We start from the raw sequence: 21,038 nt of genomic DNA, 5'->3' as shown, positions 1-21,038 counted from the left end.
AGTTGGTATGTCTGCTGTGAAGCAATAATGATTCTGTGATAACCTCTATTAAAACCTTGACAGTCAGTATTGTTACTCTATTAGAAACCCAGAAAGTTACTGCAAGAAATAGACTAAGGTTTTCAGTAGCGTAGTTTAACCTGTCAGAATGAAAGACAGAAAGAAAGAAAGAGAGAGAGAGAGGGAGGGAGGGAAGGAGGGAGGAAGGAAGGGGAGCAAAGGCAAAATTCACAGTAAATTCTCTTGGGTTAAAGTTAACACATCAATTCCTAGCCATTAAAAAAAAAAAACTGTAAGATAGAAAAAAGCTACTCAAATTACATGTTTTGGAATTCAATTATTGTAAAATTGAATCTAGAAAAGTGTGGAGAAAAGATAGCACAAAGATAAAAGTAGACAAACACGCAGAATGGAGTGAAGCAGGAGAGACACAGGGTATGTGGGTGGGTGCTCCAATTTGCAAGGGAATGCTATAAAACAGAATAAAACAATGGGTGTTGAGCACTGTGTTTGACAGACTGACACTTGGAGAAAGAGGAACTGTTAAGAACCACACGGCTGGCTTGGTTCTAACACAGTCATTGAAAGAAGGACACTTTAGTCTAACTAAAAATAGCTTAGTAGTGATATACAACCTTTTTTTAGCAGAGGAGCTATTTTTTTCATTTGTTACCCCAAGATTCATGCTGTTTCACCTAAAACCCTCCTAGAAGCCTCTGAGGCAGCTTCTCGGAAACTTGAGACTCTGCTGGCCAGCTCAAAAACCACAGTGGCAGTAAATTCTTTCAGAGTCAACAGACCCGAATATAATTTGGGGGAAGGAGGGCAGAGCCTCGAAAACATACCTCGGGTCTAGCTGTGTCTGACCTCAGCGCGGCCACCTGGGGGCTCAGTCCTCGTTCCAGCTCCCGTTCAATCTTTTGCTCCCCGCGTGAGCTGTGCAAACGACCTCTCAGCCGATGACTCTCATGTTCTTTGTTCTGTGATGTCCAGCAGCTCGGACCAAACACTCCCGAGTCAGCCTCACACTCATACTCAACATGGAGAGAAGGTCGGTGGGCATTAGCTTCCAGACTCTTCTAGAAACGACCCCTTCTCGCCACCTCCGGGCACAGTCCCCGCGGGGGCCCGGGCTGCCATCCCCACCACAGCCTCCCCGCTGGTCCCTCCGCCCTGCGTAGTATCCTAGGAACATCAGCCGGAGTGGTCCTTACACGGAGGGGTAACTGCTTCACTCCTCCACTCCAAACCATCCCGCGATCCTCCGCTTCACCGGAGGAAGAGCCAAGGTTCTCGCAATGGCCTTGAGGTTGCGGCTGCCCTGATGTGCTGCTCAGACCCCTCAGGAGGACTCATCGCCTCCACGCGGGCAGCGCTGCTGGCCGGCGGCCCTGGGCTGTCAACGTCCGCGGGCATCACCTCACCCGACCCCCCGGCGTAAGTCACCTCGCCCAAGGTCACAGCCTTCCCGGGCCACTTGCGTCCAGTGACTGTGCGACACGGGTTATCAAGGCTCAGCAGTCTCAGCGCCCCCCATCCCCGCCCCCAGGTCCACAGCCCCATGGGGGTGGGTCGGCTGAGGCCGTGCACGGCAGCTCCACCTTGCCCCGCTTCCTTCTGCCCCTTCCACAGGTCTTGATCCCCACGACACTCCCTAAAAATGGCCTGCACATCAAATGCCGCCTCCTGGCCTGCTTCCGGAGAACCCAGCCTGCCACGAAGGCCCCGTCCCGCCGCCGATACTGAAGCTTCCTAGCCTCCCCGCTCGCCCTGCTCCGAGCTCACTGGCCTCCGATGTTTCCTCCTGAGGACCGGTGGGCTCCGGCTTTAAGGTCCTGGCAGAGATGTTCCTTCTGCCTGGGACACACCTCCCCAGATACCTGCACTGCTGCTTCCCTCACCTCCTTCCAGCTTTGCTTAAATGTCACCTTCTAAATGAGCCTCCCTGACACCAGAGAAAAAGATTCTCATCTTCTCCTGATGCATTTGCTTACCTTTCCAGGTACTGATTTCACTTGAAAGAAATGACTTCACTCACTTACAAGAGTTGGAAAATTACTGTTTTAAATACATAAAGGCAGAGCAATGGTAAAAAAAAAAAAAAAAACACGGGCTCTGGACTCAGACCTGGGCCTGAGTGCCTAGCGCTGCCACTCTGCAGTTGTGTGGCTCCACCCCTGGTGGCCTCGGCTCCTTTACCTGTGCAGTGGGGATACTGATATTACATAGACTCTTAGAATGGTTGTGAGGATTAGTTGACTTTATGTACACAGCAGGCTGTGAAAACTATAAAGGGGCGTATAAATACTGGTAATTATTGACAGATGACCCCAGGAACCGTGCATACCAAAAAACCCACTGAGAGTACATTTGCATCCTGGCTTAAGGTCAGAGTCCTAGGAAATAAACTTTTCAGCTCTGTTCAACCCTGAGTAGACTGAGAACTTCCAGCAAAGCAGAAAGGGCTGGGCAAGGACCACCCCGAGGGCACAGAGCCTGCCTAGCCAACATCACCGAGAACCCGGAAGAGTTACCAACCGCTAGTCTTCTTATGTGGTACAAAATCCTAATATTTTGCTCTTCTTGCACTGACTTTTACTTACTTCAGACTTTATTCTAATCTCTAAGGTCCTTGTGAAAAAAAAAAAAAGCACATAGGATTTCAAATATCTAGGTCTCTATATGTTTATCAGAAGAGCTTTAAACTTTAAAACCAGCCATATGTCTGGTTATTTGAGATTAGAGACTGAAATCTTTTCATGTGTATTTTTATACACACGAAAAGTTTTTATATTTATTTCTCTTTCTGTGATGCAGAATAACTGTACTTGGCCTAAAAATAAAACAATGGCTCCTCCAAAATCTCAACTGATTTTATGTTTTCTTCCATTCATTTTTCATTTACTGGAGTGAAATGTCCTTGCCTGTAACCTCGAATCCACCAGCTTGACTGATTTCAGAGGGTGTGCTGGAGACCCACCCTGCCAAGCAGAGAAGACAGACCACCGATAAGCTGGCACTAATGAAGCCACAATAATCTAACATTGACCATTACCTTCTCTGTCTGCCTAGTCAGATTTATTTGTAGAGCCCACTATAGTCCATTTCATTATTTCTAAAGAGAGAATCACATAAGCTTATGTTTAAAACATTTTAGACATACTATTATTAAAAACCATCATTCTACAGTTATACATTAACAATAATTGCACCATTTATTAAGATGATAATAATTATAAATAGTACTATAGAAAGATAAGGAAAGCAGACATTGTCCTAACCAATTACCACACAGAATGGCTTTGCCATCCTATACACCTGTGTGCTATATCTGGGAAAATCCCTGTCTGGGGCAAGGTGCGTGTGCACGTGTGTGTGTGTTTGTGTGTGTGTGTGTGTGTGTGTGTGTGTGTGTGTGTGTCCCCTTGGGAAAGTCAGCTATATCAGATCATCCAGGTTTTTTGTTAAAGCAATAATAATCACTAGAAATTGCCTTCCCTTTCCAAGTCCTCCTCTGAGGATATCATGCACTCCTCCAATTTTTCTTCATAGCTTTATACAACTTAATATTCAGGCTAGGGAAACTGGAAATCTCCTCCAGGTTAAACAACTCCTTAAATCTATCTACAAATTTATTTTCCTTCTCCAACCTGAATTTCATGACCCAGAGGATGACGGTGGTTTCTTTGCACAGATGGTCAAAAGTAATGAGGAGTTCTTCCAGAAATGGATGAGCATAGACAACATCGGCCGCCAGGATGTAGTCAAAGTTGCTGGAAGCCTTGGGAAAGTTCTTGTCTAAAGCTACACCCCAGGAGAGCTCTTTAACCTGAGGCAAATGCTTACATTTCATTTTGGTGTTTTGGGAAATATTATATTGCAGGTTTCCAAGTAACTCAGGTAAATCTGTGGCAGTCACGTGTGCACCTGGGAAACAAAGGACAGTAGGAAAAGTAACCTTCATGGGATAAGGTAAAGCAATTAGGTTTCAAGCCACCATGCACTTTACAATTCTGCACAAATGCTAACCTCATGTCAAGGACTGGTCAGTACACACAGGAGGGAAATCCCTTCAAAATGGATGCTAAGGCACCTTCATGCCTCTCCTTACAAACAATTAGATTCCCCAGGCACTTCTGCACTCTGCTGCATTTTTCTGTTCTCCTGGTTTTTTGTCTGTCTTGTTTTGTTATTGTTGCTGTTATTTTCTATTTATCTACTTAAAAAATCAAGAAAAAGGGAAATTCAAAGTATTTGGTACCCTCATTGGAACAATCAGATGTCACAATTGAAAGATGAAAGGGTTCTTCACTAAAAGAAGTCTGAGCCCCAGTCATGTGAGACCAAACGGGTGTATATAACACTGGGGATCGTTATCGTTGACCAGGAAGTGCTCAAGTGTGAGAAATGGAGGGAGGAGAGAAGACTTTTCAATGTCATTACATAGAAAGTATCAGGACACCCATGTTCATGCCCACATGTAGTGCTCATACAACCAAAGATCAGCTGGACCCCATTATAAGTCTTTTCAGCTGGACCCCATTATAAAGTCTGTCTCTTCCCATTAAGAGATGTTAAAACCTAGCTACAACCCACATATAGTGCTCATACAACCAAAGATCATAGACACAGGACAGAATGCTCAGATGAAGAAGAGATAAACAATCCCCAAGGTAAAAGTGAATACTGGTGGTCATTGTCAGGAAGAAATCAGAAAGCAAAAACCAATAAAATTTGGCCCTTAGAGTGAACTTTGAGCAGTAGCAGAGCCTGAAAACAATGTGTAAATAAGCCTAGGATTGGCTGTTTCTACATCATCAGACATGAAAGAAGAAATGGAAGGGAAGTCTAGTTCAGCCCAGACTGGTTTACAGCCCATTCTTCACCCAAGATGGCAAGTTTCTCTGGCCACTGACTGTATTTTCTGGAACATATTAAAATGGGAGGAAAATAAGCATTTCATTGGTAGAATCACAAAGATATGAATCTCTACATTCTAGTGGGGTGGGTGGGTCTATCATTTTTCACAAATCTTTTAAAATCCCAAGATAAGGAAGGACCCCCTCTGTCCCCCGACCCTGTCCATAGGAATAGAATCTATCTGACTATTAAGATCTTTGTGTCTAGAGAGGTAAATATCATCACTGACTAAACAAAGTTTCCACCTTTTGATATTTGTTTCAAGTTATAGGAGCAGACCAAAAGGATCAAACCATAATTCAAAAAGACACATGCACCCCAATGTTCATTGCAGCACCATTTACAATAACCTAGGTGTCCACTGACAGATGAATGGATAAAGAAGATGTGGTACATATGTACAATGTAATATTACTCAGCCATAAAAAGGAATGAAACCGGGTCATTTGTAGAGATGTGAATGGACCTAGAGTCTGTCATACAGACTGAAGTAAGCAAGAAAGGGAAAAACAAATATCGTATATTAACACGATGTATTATGTATGTGGAATCTAGAAAAACGGTACAGGTGAACCCGTACCGTTCCAGGGCAGGAATAGAGAAACAGACGTAGAGAACAGACATGTGGACACAGTGGGGAAGGGGAGGGTGGGATGAATTTGGGGATTAGGTTTGACATAAATACACTACCATGTGTAAAATAAATAGTGGGTACCTGCACTATAGCACAGGGAGCTCAGCTCAGTGCTCTGTGATGACCTAGATGGGTGGGATGGGGGGCAGGGAGGTCCAAGAGGGAGAAGATATATGTATACATACAGCTGATTCACTTTGTTGTACAGCAGAAACTAACACACTGTAAAGCAATTATACGCCAATAAAAAAATATTTTTTAATTATGAATGAACAACTTCCCAAAACACAAATTCTGCTCTTAAATGAGGAAGCCTTCAGGAATAAATCCAATATGCCTCTGACACTGTCCATACTAAATGGAATGGTGACTTTAGAAAGCAATATCAAGACAGAGCAATCTAAAAATTATATTTGGAGAGGACTTCAAGGGTCTTATATTTCCTCAGTGTTTAGAAAGTTGTAAACTGCTAAATCTTGAATTCCTCTCAAGATTTTAGAGTGGCAGGTGTGCACTTCTGAAGATGAAGGAAATCAGGACAGATGTGGGCAGCACACATCAGAGAAGGCAGCTAAATTAAGGCCATGAAATAGATAACAGGAACAAAAAAGACTGAACTGAAGCAGGCTCAGGCTTACATATAGACAATCACTTTTAGTTGGAAAAGAAGATGCTGGTGGAAGAACAAGGGATTGCAAAAGAAAAATGGAAATAACTGAGAAAATTGATGGACAAATGCCTAAACTTAGAAGCAGACGTGATTTCTCATACTCGTTCTCTATTCTAACAGATGCTTTTTCATAAAAGCATAGGACTTCAACACCCAAAAGGAATATACAAGTACATGGGAATGTTGAAATGGGGCTAAAATTTAAATAAAGATCGTCTGAGTCCGCATAGTCAGCTCTGCCTATGCCTAGTATTTCACACGTCCTCCAGCAGTCAGGATGCTGGGGTGCACATCCCAGTTAGCCAGGATAAAAATCCAGCTTCCCAGAAAACCAAATGGGTGACTTTAACATCAGTTTCCTGATAAAGCCCATTCAACAAATTAAGGGGTTAAAAATAGGCCTAGGTCATAGTAAACTGGATAGTAAAAGCAACTAATGATACAGGATCATGGAATTCACTGATCCCACTCAATCAAAAACACCTGCTTACCAAGTAAACTTGCCACGATGGAGACTAACCCTGTTCCAGCTCCAATTTCAATCACATTTTTGTCAACCATGTTATACTGCTTTACATTTGTTTCCAGAAAATAGCATAGAACAAGGGCCTATGAAAATTCAAAAAAAGAAAAAAGTAGTGCTTGGCAAGTAATCACAGAAAGTAAAATTAAACTCTATTAGATAAATACCCCACGAACGCTATGATGCGTATGTGAGCCCATGTGAGTGCATGTGTGCATCCATACACATCACTACAGAAAATCACCCACAGAAGTACATCCTTCAATAGGTTCAACACTTAGGATAGGAAAAGTCCTTGGGGATTGTTGGGGAGAAAAGAGAATTAAGAATATAGAGTTCAGTTACTTAGGCTTGATTATCCTTAAAAGCAGCAACTTCTAATAACAACAGTCATTTTAAAGAAGTGTGTGGGGTTTCCCTGGTGGCGCAGTGGTTAAGAATCCGCCTGCCAATGCAGGGGACACAGGTTCAAGCCCTGGTCCCGGAAGATCCCACATGCCGCGGAACAAGTAAGCCCATGCGCCACAACTACTGAGCCTGCGCTCTAGAGCCCGTGAGCCACAACCACTGAGCCCGCGTGCCGCAACTACTGAAGCCCGCATGCCTAGAGCCCGTGCTCTGCAACAAGAGAAGCCACCACAATGAGAAGCCCATGCACGGCAACAAAGAGTAGCCCCCGCTCACCACAACTAGAGAAAGTCTGCGCACAGCAACGAAGACCCAACGCAGCCAAAAATAAATAAATTTATAAAAGAGGAAAAAAAAGAAGTGTGTGTTTGGGATTGAGGCAGACAGTGGGGAGAGGGGGTCTGCACCCTTCATAGGACAATTGATAAATAAGTGGTGGTCTTTTAGAATATTCTGCGTGTTGAGACTGAAATGGATTTCATTATAATTGGTTAACTCAAATGGAACCAGTTAAATGGGAAATTAAAATGTTTACTATTCTAAACTTCTGTGACTTATAGTCACAAAAAACTGAAGGTGTAAACAACACTCTTTATTAACGCTACAAATCAGAAATAGAATTCATTGGTAAAAGCATCTTCCCTATTTCGTGATTTCTAAATTTTAGTGTTGTTTGAGGTCACAAAAGAGAACCATGGAGCCTCCTTTCTCCTTCCAAACAGTATATAATAACGAACAACATTGGATGAGAACTCATTGAAATGCAGCAAACTTTGTATGAATTCATACCGATGGCCAAACAACAGCACCGTAACAATCCATGGCTTCAGTAATCCGAATCTCATGACCAACGAAATGAAATCCCTCCCAGGAGATGGCTGTTACTAAAGTTGGAACAAAACACCTCTGCATGATCTCTGCAACCACTTTCCTGTCATCATCGGCCTCTCTGTTCTCTGAAAGGAGGGGGAAAAAAAAACAACAAGGCAGTGGTTGTGGTACTAAAGCATAGCGAAGGAGAACCTGATGGAGGTGCAGTATCTCTACTTATGCTAAGTTGCTTTTGAATAGGCACTGATTTTAGGTGCAACATAATAATAGTAAGGTAAGCTATTTGAAAATAACTCAACAGAAGCTAATATTTCATACATCAGGATAGCAACATCCTTCCGAATTTCACTGAGGTTGAAATCACCAATAGACATTTCTGAAATGCTATGTGAAATAAAAAATAACTGATATACTTTTTTAAAAAGCAATGTATTTTAAAGGCTACCAATCTATTCACAGAGCAAAAGAAAGATTGGTGATGGAATCTAAGATCTCAACTATTCGTATTGGCTACACAGTGTGATGCCAATTATTTGAAATAATGGAATAGTAGCAGATCTTTTATGACCTGGCTTTATCCAGACAAAAGACATTTGATACCACCCAACAATATACCCTTGTATTATTTTATTATTACTTATTTTATATTATTATTTGGTGACAACTCATGGCATCTTAACATCCACAATATCACGTATGTTTCATAAGCAACATCAACCACCAATTACTGAGCACATACTTCACAGGCCAGACCACGGTAAATATGTATACAATATTTCTCGTAATTTTTGCAACAACTTGTGAGGTAGGCATTATTATTTGCACTTTTACAGATAATGAAACTAAGACTCAGAGGGCTTTGTCAGCTTGACCAAGCTCATGCAAATTGTAAATGAAGGAGCCAAAATTTGAGCTCCTTTTTGGTTGCTCCAAAGCCCCTCTCTGCACTATTAAAAAGCTATGATATAATTTTTAAAAATCCAGTTGTCTCTAAGAATTCAGAAACTAGTTATGGGGCTTCCCTGGTGGCGCAGTGGTTGAGAGTCCGCCTGCCAATGCAGGGGACACGGCTTCGTGCCCCGGTCTGGAAAGATCCCACATGCCGCGGAGCGGCTAGGCCCGTGAGCCATGGCCGCTGAGCCAGCGCGTCCGGAGCCTGTGCTCCGCAAAGGCAGAGGCCCGCGTACCGCAAAAAAAAAAAAACTAGTTATGGAGCAAGATACACATCTCTCTCTAAGCCTCCATTTCCCTGTTTGTAAAATGTGAAAGATAAAAGAACCTACATCAAATAGTGTTGGAAGATTTAAATGAGATGATGTATATAATGTGCTTAGCACTTTGTTACATAGAGTTCAATAAATTATTATAATTATTGTCATTGTAACTGTTATTATATTTTGGTCATGAAACTAAATGATAAAACAAGATCACCACATAAACAAAAATATTGGATTGTGTGGTACTTGATTGAAAATTCTATAGTTACTTGTAGAAGCAGTGAGTAGAATGGTGGTTACCAGGGGCAGGGGGTGGGGGAAATGTGGAGATGTAGGTCAAAGGGTACAAAGTTTGTAAGATGAATAAGTGCTGGAGATCTAATGTACAGCACCATGACTACAGTTAATAATAATGTGCTGTATACTTGAAATTTGCTAAAAGAGTAGATCTTAAATGTTCTCTCACACACACAAAAAAATTAAAGAAAATGGTAACAATGTGATGTGGAGTCTATGTATCTATACGTGGAGGATAAATTATAGATTAGAGGTATTTACCGCAGAATGGTGACATCACTGTGAACTGAGAAAGTAAGATTGTTACTCCAAAGAAGGGACTGGGAGCTTTAAGATGAAGAGGCATCTTTGAACAGCCCTAGTTGGGGAATAATCCAGGAAACAGATGAGGTTATACATTAGAACACTCTGGCACATTTTCTCATGTCTTCCTCCTTTTCTAGTCCCTTACTAGCTTCTCCTTGCAAGACAGGAGAAGCCATTCATCTGATTAGCAGCTTAAAATGTGGATTGGACCACGGTTTTTCCTAGTGTGAGGGGTAGCTGTGCCTTAAAATGTCAGCCCTCATGTGCTGATACCCCCTTCCCACCTCCCTTCATGAGGTAGGCTGAGCTGGGCAAAGCCCTGCCTCAGAGAGAACTTAACCCAATAAGAGTATCTAGGGCTGCAGTCCTTTATTTTCAAGTAGAATAGAATCATTGCTTACATCTAGATGACATGTTAAATGTCTGCCATTCTAAACACGTCTTTCAAAATTCTTGTACACACCTCAAGGCTGAAATTACATTCAGCAGTCCCAAATTCATACTTGCTGTTTTGAAATATTTTTTAGTACAAGATATAAAAGATGATATGAATAAATGGAGAGAGGCTCTATACACAAATGGGGTGACTTATACTATAAAAAATGTCATATATATTCAATACAAAATCAATCATAATTCCAGTTAGCTTTTTTAAGAAACTTGATATACTCACTCCAAAACTTAAATGGAAGAATAAACATCCATAAAGAGTTAACTTTGTAAAAGAAGAATAAGAGGTAGGAGAATATCTGCCTTATTAGATATTTAGGTATACCACAAAGCCATAGTAACAAAAACAGTATGGTATTGTTGCAAGAGATAAATGGACCACTGGGCAAAATAGGGATCTCAGAGACAAATCCATGTAGATAGAGGGGGTGGGTTAGCTGCCACATTATATGGAGAAAAATAAAACTGGATCTCTACGTAAAATCTTTTATAAAGGCAGATTCCAGAGGGATTAAAGACCAAATGTAAGAGGAAAAAAAAATTTAATAGTGTAAGATGATATCTTTGTGAAAGTAGGGAGGAGAGAACCTTCTTAAAATCTGCAATACCCAAAAGTGATGAATATTCTTATATCAAAAGTGAAGATTTCTATTCTGTGAATGAAGATTAAAAGTGTGGATGAGATTAAAAGATGACAGATGAGAAAAGATCTTCTACAATGTCTAAGACTGAAAAGAGATAATATCTCAAATATACAAGAAATCTGTATAACCTCCAAATTGACAAGGAGAAAGATAGTAACCACAATGAAAAATAAGCAAAGGAGATAAACTGGCAGATTACAGAAGATGAAACCAAAAAAGCCACAAAGCAACATGGAAATGTTCCAACTCAGATATAGACAGATTAAAACAAGGTATCTCTTATACTCATTAAACTAACAAAAATTAGAAGCTGGACAGTGCTGAGTGATAGGGGGCTTGTGGGAATGGCAGAACCTCAGGTACCACTGGTGAGAATACAGAATGTTGCAGTCATTCTGGAGAGCAATCTAAGGTATTTTGTTAATCTAAGGTATTTTGTAGGACATTTTGTATAATGTCCTACAATCCAGCAATCCTGCCCCCACCCCCAAATTTTTACACAAGTCCTTAAATGGATATGCATGAAAATATTTATCAAAGATACATATCAAACACACTAGAATGGTTGCCAGGAGGGAGGTGGAAAAGGAAAGGAAGTAGGAAATGCGTAAAAGAAGAATAGATGAATGGATGAATGAATGAATGAGACAAAATACAGAGAGATATACATACAACAGTGGGGCCTTTCTGAGATGATGAACATGCACCATGTAAGAAAGTGAAAGCCTCAAGAGACTTTCCAATTTCTCCACGGCACTGAGGCAAGAACGAGAGTGAGGGGTCTTGAGTCTCTGAGTCCTAAGGGAAGATGTAGTTGTCAAACTGTCCTATGAGCTCCAATAACATCATTTCCTAGCATTCGAGGAATATAGTGGAAAGATGGAGGTAAATTAAGTTTGCCCGTGTTGGAAAATTCCTTCAGTGGCCATAATCCAGCAGGGACATTCAGCCAAGATGATTTCCAGTCCTAAATTCTGTGATCCCTTCACAGAGCCCTGTCTAGGATCCAGACAGAACCAAGCATTCTCCAAAGGACTCTAATCTCACTGCGTGCCACAGAGGGGCCCCCCTCTACCACCCACTCTATCACCACCACAAACACTGACCTTTGGTAGAGATGCAGAGAAAACAAAGAGATGAAAAACGGATAGTCTTCAGCATGAGTCACCTCTTCTAATATATTTCACTATATTTCTCCTTAAACTACGGCATGTATTCACATTCACAGGAAGAGCTCTAAGAACCAAATAATATTGGTAATATGTTGTATTTGAACTTTAACTTTCACTTCACTAGATTCCCTTGCCTTGCTAAGATGGGGCGTGGAGGGGCAGCTTTTGCTCTGGAAGTTCTTTAGGGAAAAGCAGAGAACATTAATTGCTTCCTTGACCTTTAGCTGAATATGCCCTCTTGGGCCTCCTTGCAAACCCCTTGTAAATGCAGCACTTCTTTGACAAGTCACCTAACGTATCAGGGATTAATAGATGTTAGAGTACACTAAATCCCAGGAGCGTCTCCTAAAGTTCCAATCATTGTTCTAAAAACTTTGCCAGTGAATATCTACAGTTACCACACTGACATCTCCGACTTTGCACTTTCTTTTAAAGGTTAGTTGACCAGATCAGTGCTGCTGTCCCAACAACTACAGTGTAATAACAAATGATTCCTGTTTTTTCACTATCTTTCTAAATAAACAGAGCTAGTCATTTTTTTTTAAAGAATGACATCTTTACTTCTATAGAGAAATGAGATTAAAAATATATATGTGAATATATTGCATAATCAAAAATGACTTACACCCCTCCAAAATAATCTTCCAAGAGATTTCATGAAACAACAGTAACCACTATTAATTGCACATACACTCTAAAAGAACACAATTCTATCCATCGTACATGGTCATTTGAGATTAGTCATACACCTAGGATGACCACATATCCTTTAGAAAACATCATCAAGCTGAAGAAAATTTAACTGACAGTGTTTTAGTATTCTCTTTGGCATTTAAAGACTATGTAACTACCACGCATTCTGTAAGAAGAGACACTCATAAAAAATAGCATAATTTATAGCAGGAAACCAAAATATACTGAACTTGGCTACTTGAAATAATTTGTCTAGATGTAATACACTGGATTTTAAAAGCAAATGTACACACACGAACAATTATGTCCATCTTAAAACTTTGCTGTTTTTCAGCATTAACTTCTATTTAAAGATTTTGAGGTAAGAATTTTTTTTTGGCTGTGCCTTGCAGCTTGCAGGGTCTTAATTCCCTGACCAGGGATTGAACCCCGGCCCACTGCAGTGAAAGCACCGACTCCTAACCACCGGACCGCCAGGCAACTCCCTGAGGTAACAATTTTAACCGTAGTTATTCATTTAAATCAAAAGACAAGTTTAGTGTTTTAGCAAAAGCACCACCCATTTCAAGGTTGATGACAAGAACCGTTGGACAGGAATCTAACGCAAAGAGCTGCACTATTACAAAGGTGTCCCTAATGTCACCTTGTTGTAATAACAGGGGGACATCTATGCTCCAAACATAATACACAAAGAGTGGGCCCCTCGAAGTGCATGCTTAGTTATTTGTTGATTATGGGATTGAATCTTGAGAAGGTTAATGAAAGAGTGGATATTCTTTGGTTTTTAGGTAAGATTTGAACAGCAACTTTCCCCAAAAATTAACAGCATTATCACACAACGGAATTCTGATTTACACTTCTGAAGAATAATTTTTCCATACATATTCTCTGCTTGTTATCTAGTACTTAGGCCTCAGGATGAATAACTAAAATGAGGAAATGTTACACAAAATGTTGGATTTGGTTTCCCGGTATAAAAATCAGAAAACTTCTGATATCTATACCATTAGATAAGAGCTATCTACTAGAATCTTAGAGTATTATTTTATTAATGAATTTAATACTGAACACAAATATTAAAACAGATTGTAAATAAAACATAATCAAGAAAGTATTACATTTATGTTGCTCTCTTAGGCTTATCTATTTTAATGCTTTTTTATACATAAAAAGGCTTAACACCATTTTCCTGCTATTAAATCTTTGCTGATAGCGAATAAAATCTACCAGGTTCTCTTGTTCTCCAGAGAATTAAAGGGGTTTCAAGTATGAAGTAAAAATTAGCAAGATTCTGCCCTTCACGATGATATTTTTCTTAAGAGGAAAATTCGACAGTGAATTGATTTCCAAGGCTGGATTGTAAGAAGCCTTCAAAAATAGAGGCTCTGTCTGTATTCTTCTCTTTTATATTTTTAAGGTCAATAACAGCAATAATAAATGGAAGGGTCAAATCACAGAAATAGATGAAAAGAAAAAAAATTCTTTAATAGCTATGACAAGTGAATTCAAGCTTCCATTTGAGGGCTGTCACAGAAACCTGTCTGTGAAATTTAAAGTAAAAACCCCTCAACGAAATGAAAGACACTGTCATTCAATCGAATCTTCTATTCAAAGACGAATGTCATGTGCTTCTTAGAAATACCTAGAGAATTTTTTTTAAAGATGTTAAAGATATTTTCAGATTAGTGAATGGTCACAGGTAAACCTGAAAGCTACAATTCTGAATGCCTCAGCAATGTCAAGGTCTCGGGCCCTTATGTTGAAACTAATTCTTGAGACATTTTCACAAATGTTTTTTGTCTGGATGTCCACGTACTTTCAAGAATAAAGAGAAGCTGTAACTTTCATCACGTGGCTCAAATGATAGCTACAATTACCAAAGAAAGAAAATTCATTTTTTTACTGACACTGCTCAGGATGCAAGTGGGAAAAAAACAGAACCAAATCTAGTTGTACTCAGAGCCTACTGCTGGGATCGTACCGGGGAGAGACAATTAAACAGATGCCAATGAAGTGTGATAAGTGGAATAAAAGAAATATTTCTGAGGTGCTATGGGAAGCACCGCTGCTTGGTCAAATCAGGAGAAGCATCCTCAAGGAGGAGACATTTGAGTTGAGGTGGAGGGAAGGGGAAGGCTGCCAGGCGGAGAAGGAAGGAAGCAAGGTCAAGGGAGACGCAACACTGCCAGGGTGTGGAGGCCAGCTTGAGAGCCTGGAAGGACCGGGGAGCTGGTGTACAAGCTGGTGCAGAAAATAAGCCTGAAGAAAGGCTGGGATCAGACCTGTGGGCAATGTTGACCTTTCTTCTACAAGGTGAACAGGAGCCAATAAAAATCATTAGGACAAGAACTGACACAATCAAAATTGGTATTTGAGAATCGACTTCTGGCAGCAGCAGCTGAGGCTACGTTAGAACCTAATGGGAAGACGTAATAATGTAGACAAAAGATGCAAGAGTCTGAAGTGAGGCAGCAGCCCTGGGTCTGGGAGCCAAGCGTGAATTTGTGAGTTCTTGAGGCAGTGGTAGACGCCCCGTCGAGGGCAATAAGTGACGTTCAAACTTGACATTCTGCCCTGAGTTTTGAAGATATCTGAGGCAGATAATCATGTTTGAGTTATTTTTATTCAATACGTGGAACATTTATTAGTCTTATCTAGCAGATACTTATTCAGGTTACTTTTTAAACATGTAAAACATGTCGATGGATGATTTTCACATTAATAATTATGCGGCTATAGTATTCCAACTAGTATATTAATATATTAACTCAAGACTCTAGTTTGGTATGTTTCTTAAGCAGCAATAGAATTACTCAAACTTCCTTCTTCCTCTGTTGAGGCAATGTTGCTTATAAAGGCCATATTTTCCATTAATCCAACTCTGTAAAGATTTATGAAGATCCTTGTGAAAGACTTAGTGCTATCCCTAAGTAATACATTGTATCTGGTCCTGAAAACAGTCAACTGACTAGTGGCTAGAAATACAAGCTCATCCCTAATGAGCAGATTTTAAGTCCAGCCATTAGGCCTCAGTTATAGCTAATTCATTCGTTCCCTCATTTACTGAGTACATGGGCACTGTGAATACAAAGACAGAGCAACATATAAGTGGTCGAATAGAGACTTAACTAGTTAACTCAAAAACAGAAAGAGAAAGCTCCATGCCTCAGAGAGCTCAGCAAAGAATGACCTGAGACTCGATGACTATGGGTTTGTAAGTCAGATAAAAGAAGGCAAGATACGCCGTACGTAGGCATCTACATGTGCAGAAGCCCACTGGCAAAAGACTCTTGACCAATTTTCCAATTTAGGAAACTCTGAGAACTTGAATATAGGATAAGTGGTGGTCATAGCATGAGATAAAACACTGTGTGCCATGCTAAGAAGTCTTGATTTTATCCTATAGGAAACACTGAGGCACTGAAGAATTTTAGGGAGGAGGAGAATGTGACAAGATGTTAATTTTTAAAAAGATCATGTATCTGTGGATAAAGAAAGGGAGCCAGCCCAGGGTTGGGGAGGCCAGTTAGAAGGCAGTTACAACAGTCAAGAGAAGAAATAAGCAAGATGATGCTGCAAACAGGGGGTGAGGGGTAGAGAAACATATTAGGAGGTAAAGATCAACGGGATGTGATGGTGACGGGTGTGGGGAAAGGGGAAAGACTGGCATGATTCCAGGTTTCGGGGTAGCCGGAGAAATGATGTTGCCATAAACTGAGATAGAAAATACAGGCGGAGGGGCAAATCTGCAAAAGCAAAATTATTTTTTAATGCATCTGGATCCGCCATCTGGCACGCTGGCTACAGAGGTGTGCTGCTTGGATTAAGAGAACGTGCTGCAGCAGGTTCACCTGGCTCCTCGGAGGCCAGGCTTCCCCCGGGCTGCCTCTAAGCCGGCCCCTCTCCCGCTGCAGAGGACGCTCGTCCAGGGGGCAGCTCTGTGGGGTGACTCCCTGTGGGCCTGCCCAAGACTTTCTCAGAGCTGTGATGCGGCCTCTGCTCACCTGGACCTGCAGTGATGCGAAGGCTCTCCCGGCCTTCTTCTGCTCCTTCCTCCTTTACCCTCCACAGACATTTCCTCCAATAAATCTCGCGCATGTTAAATCCCATTCTGGCATCTGCTTCCTGAAGGAACCGAACTAACACAAGGCAGAATGGAGGACGTCAAGTAAGCAGCTGGAAGGACAGATCTGGGAGTCACTGTGCATGGGAATCACTGCGCCTCTGGTTAGTACAAATCTGTTCCAAGGCTGCAGACCCTGAGGAGTGTTCTTTATAACACACTGCTACTTGTGCTAACAGCCGGAGAGCCGCCGTTGGCAAGAGTAGGCAACCTAAGAGATTCGGAATAGTTAACGTGGATGAGGTTTTAGACGGTTTAGATTATAATGCAACATTAGAAACCATAGACAGAGGAATTTTTAGCATCCACTACAGTCCTAACTTTAATCTGTGCATAACTAAGTGACATCCTATAATTCTTTGGATCTTCAGGCCAGTGTTGAAATACAAGAACTGGGCTGTGGGTTTGCTCCATCCTTTCCAAGCACAAGATGACTAAGTATAAACAGTTAGGACAGGAAAAGTCACTACCCTACAGTACTTGAGAACTGAGTGTTCTACTGGTTAGTGGGAGCCTTTCCAGCAAAATGCAATCTGACTCTGTCCCAGTGGCACACACTTCATCCCCTTAGCACTGTGCCTATGAATGTATTTTTAAAGCTTCAGCTGACAATGTAGGTGATTATGGGCTGCGTCTGTTCATGTTGTAAACTATTTTCTTGTTAGTTCTGTCTCCACCTTACCTTGAACTTCTTCCATAGCCTTTGTAATTTGCCAAATTATCATATGCAAAGTTGAAACCAAGCATTATGGTAATGATAATGATGACATTTTATTCATAAACTGCAGAGAAACTGCATCTTCATTCAAATCATCTAAATGGCTGGATTCTCTAAGTGATTATGACTTTAAATGTTTAGATTTGCAAAAATTACTACAGCAAAACCGTACATGTTTAAGCCACATAGGCTGCCAACACTGGGCATACACCCAGCTCTCTTGGCCTAAAGACATGCTCACCTAGGTAGAGGCCACCTGGTATGCCTAAAAAAGGCAAAGAAAACAGGACTCTAGTCCTTAGAAAATATCCACAGTGTAAAGGAGAAAGAGAAAGAAGCCAGGACAAGTAAATTTGTACTACAACTGTTCTACAAAACCATGGTAATAATTCTTCTAGTCTATGTCAAGAGCATATGTCTGCACTTTTTATCTCAAGACAGTGGGGTAGTTATATTATGTAATCTATGTAAAGTCATACTTGATATTTAGGATGATGTAAAAAACAGTGGGTCAATTCCAAATAATTCCACTGGTGGTAGAATTCAACCTTAAATTCTCCTTACCACAAGAGGTCAAAATACATTATTATTTGCTTCTAATGAATACATCAGAGGGACCATAAGCACAGTCTAGAAATATTTTATAGTCTAAAATCATTTTTCATGGAAGCATTTGTAAAAAACCTTTAGTTTTACATAAAACTATTTTATCTCTCTTGCAATCTTCCTATCTGAAAAGAAATAACCACAAAATCACAATCATATATTTAGTGTACAGCACTTGGGGAAAATTTTATTCCACTTTTCCAGATTAAAAAAAAAAACCTCTAAATACCTAGCAAGTCTATATATTTGATTTATTATCTGTCAAAATTATCTCTAACATATCATCAGGCCCACAGGTATAGCAGGGGACATTAAACATTATTAGAGATAGTTACAGGTTAGCAAACACAAGCCAAGATATAACATGCAATTGATAAAAGTCCTAGCTCTCTTTATGACATCAGCGAACACTGCAAAGGTAAACATTTACATTCTGTTGTCTTCTTAGAATTGGCCAAATTACATAAAGAAACATAAAATAATTTACCTTTTTGAGCTTTGAGATCCATTAAGCGATGAACTAAGGGATGGCTATATATTGATGCTTTCTTGATCATTTCTTGAAAACTAGGCAAATAATACATTAAAATATCAAATGGTAATAATTAATTCAAAATGTGTGTTAAGTGCTTTCATATTTACCTAATAAAGTTTAACATCAAATACAGCAGAGAAAATTATATTAAAATATCTTATTAATAAATCATGATTTTAAAAAGAGTGCACTGAAATGCAATCTATCTAGTACAACCAAAATTCAGGGTCAGAAATTTTAGAAGCTCCTGGAAAAAGAAAACATGTTCTTCACCAGAGACCACCTCAGCTATCATGAAGCAAGGCATCATCTTTATACTGACTAGTCAGAGAGCGATCCTAAAACTTAAGAGGTGATTGAAACATTGGGAGAGAATGGGTTTCATTCAGTGTAGTGAAAACCATAGCATTAATCTAAAACAAAGCTTCCTACATAGTAATAGATGCAGAGTCGCTCTCATCCGTGGTCATCAGTATGTACCCAGGGGCAAAGAGCCCAACCACCAGATGGTTTTTTTAAGTAGCTTCTTCTTTAAAAAGAAATCCATACAATCTCAGCAAACACATTTAAAATTAAAGAAATTCAAGTATTTTATGCCTCTCAAGCAGAGCATATCATGTGAATAAGCTTAAACAAGCTGTAATTCCAACTTTGGAAAACAACAATTTGATGTTCTAGGTATCAGGTTTGAATCATTTAATAATCACTGTACTACCATGAATTTATATTCATTCCTTTCTTCTAAGGCTCCCAAAACACATTTCATAATCAATACGTTTTTCTTTACAATATGCTCAGTAAATTAGGAGACAAATTATTTTCCCTACAGTTTACAAACAAGAAAAATCAAAGGTTACATGGCTAAACAGTAGCCCAAGTGGTCACCCATTTTGTTCCCAATTTAGTTTCTCTTCCATTAAAGAAAGCAGTCTTTATGACACGTGCCTACCTGAAGGTCAACATTTATTAAATGTTAAGTCTGGACATACCTATATATATGAGTTAGCTGAGTTTCTAGACGGTTATAAAGTATCATCCACAACTTTTGCTTTGCTGATGAGACCTCTGATGGTGCCTGAAAGGCGAGCACCAAAGCACGCAGTTTACTACTGTACACACTGGCAGCGAGTCCTCACAGAGAACTAATCCTGACAGCTGCAGCTTCACAGCCTCTGATCATACAGCAGTGAGGTTGGAACGCCCATAAATAAGGGGGTTGAAAAATGTAAGTAGGCACATTCCACGTGAGTGTCTCGTGAACAGAGCAAGAGCCAACAGGTAAGTAAAAACATTCCTGCAAGTGAGTGAAGGCTATCAGGGCAAAGCGATTATTTTTAACTTTGATGCCAGGAGTTATCTAAGAGTCCACAGCTATGACGTCCTGTGAAACGGAGGCCATGTGTTTTTCAGGTCACCTGTCTGGGTACAAACACTATTTTTAGAATCAGACAACCACACCAGAATGTTTGAGAGTGTGTGTGCAGCAATGATCTGGACGCAGGAATTATATTTCCACAGTTCCTTCCTACTCAGAGTGAATAGGAAGGCTGAGGGTGTATGTCGCCTGTGCACCTGCTCATGTGCATTTAGGACTGCATCTCAGAGGACAAATTAATTCCCCCGATCACTGAAAATAGCCTGAATAAGAAGTTATTACAGGTAATGAAATCGAGCAATATTGTAAAGTTAAACTTAGGAGTGTGGGTACAGCTTCTAAGAAATACTTCACATACCATGATGGACGGAGGTCACGTTAATGTATCAGACGGGACTAGTGGTCTGGGAGCCTGATTTTAGTCATTCCTGTCCATAATTAGTCTGTGATTTTTAGGCATTGACTCAGTGTGTTTCTTCGCTTCCTCATCTATAAAGCAGAGACATAAAAAGTACATAATATCTATTTGTGAAATGAATATGGTAGGTAAAAAACATCCTGGAAACTGCAAAATCCTAAATGATGAAAACAATTATTCATAGGCAGCTAATTCTGGGCAGAGGACACACTCCCTTTTTTGGGTCTTTTTAAAACAAGAATTAAGAATTATTTGGAACATAAAAACCACCTGTCTTCTCCCACAAGTTATTTAAAAGATCAAGAAACCTCAGTGCTGGATTCCCTAAGAAGCAGAATATCTAAATGAATCATCTAAACCGACATGATGACAATGATTATTTGTTTCATTGAACGGTTAAAAAGAAGTACACAGAGACTTCTGCCTCCCAGTATAACTAGAAAAGCACATTTTACACACACACACACACACACACACACATACCTGTTACAAGGCATC

The 21,038-nt window shown here is 40.3% G+C and overlaps 1 protein-coding gene across 1 annotated transcript; it reads right to left on the bottom strand.

Annotated features, from left to right (window-relative positions):
- Positions 1-2,925: 2,925 nt before the first annotated feature.
- Positions 2,926-20,194, bottom strand: LOC132413685 (protein-lysine methyltransferase METTL21E). Its single transcript, XM_059995796.1, has 5 exons — positions 19,737-20,194; positions 18,700-18,779; positions 7,945-8,111; positions 6,716-6,833; positions 2,926-3,927 (listed from the first exon to the last, which is right to left on the bottom strand). The coding sequence occupies exons 1-5, from the start codon at positions 19,781-19,783 to the stop codon at positions 3,524-3,526; spliced, it is 816 nt and encodes a 271-aa protein (XP_059851779.1). The 5' UTR covers positions 19,784-20,194; the 3' UTR covers positions 2,926-3,523.
- Positions 20,195-21,038: the final 844 nt, after the last annotated feature.

The sequence above is a fragment of the Delphinus delphis genome, chromosome 18 (genome assembly GCF_949987515.2).
Source record: "Delphinus delphis chromosome 18, mDelDel1.2, whole genome shotgun sequence".
NCBI lineage: Eukaryota > Metazoa > Chordata > Mammalia > Artiodactyla > Delphinidae > Delphinus > Delphinus delphis.
This window is presented reverse-complemented; position numbering and strand designations above follow the sequence as displayed.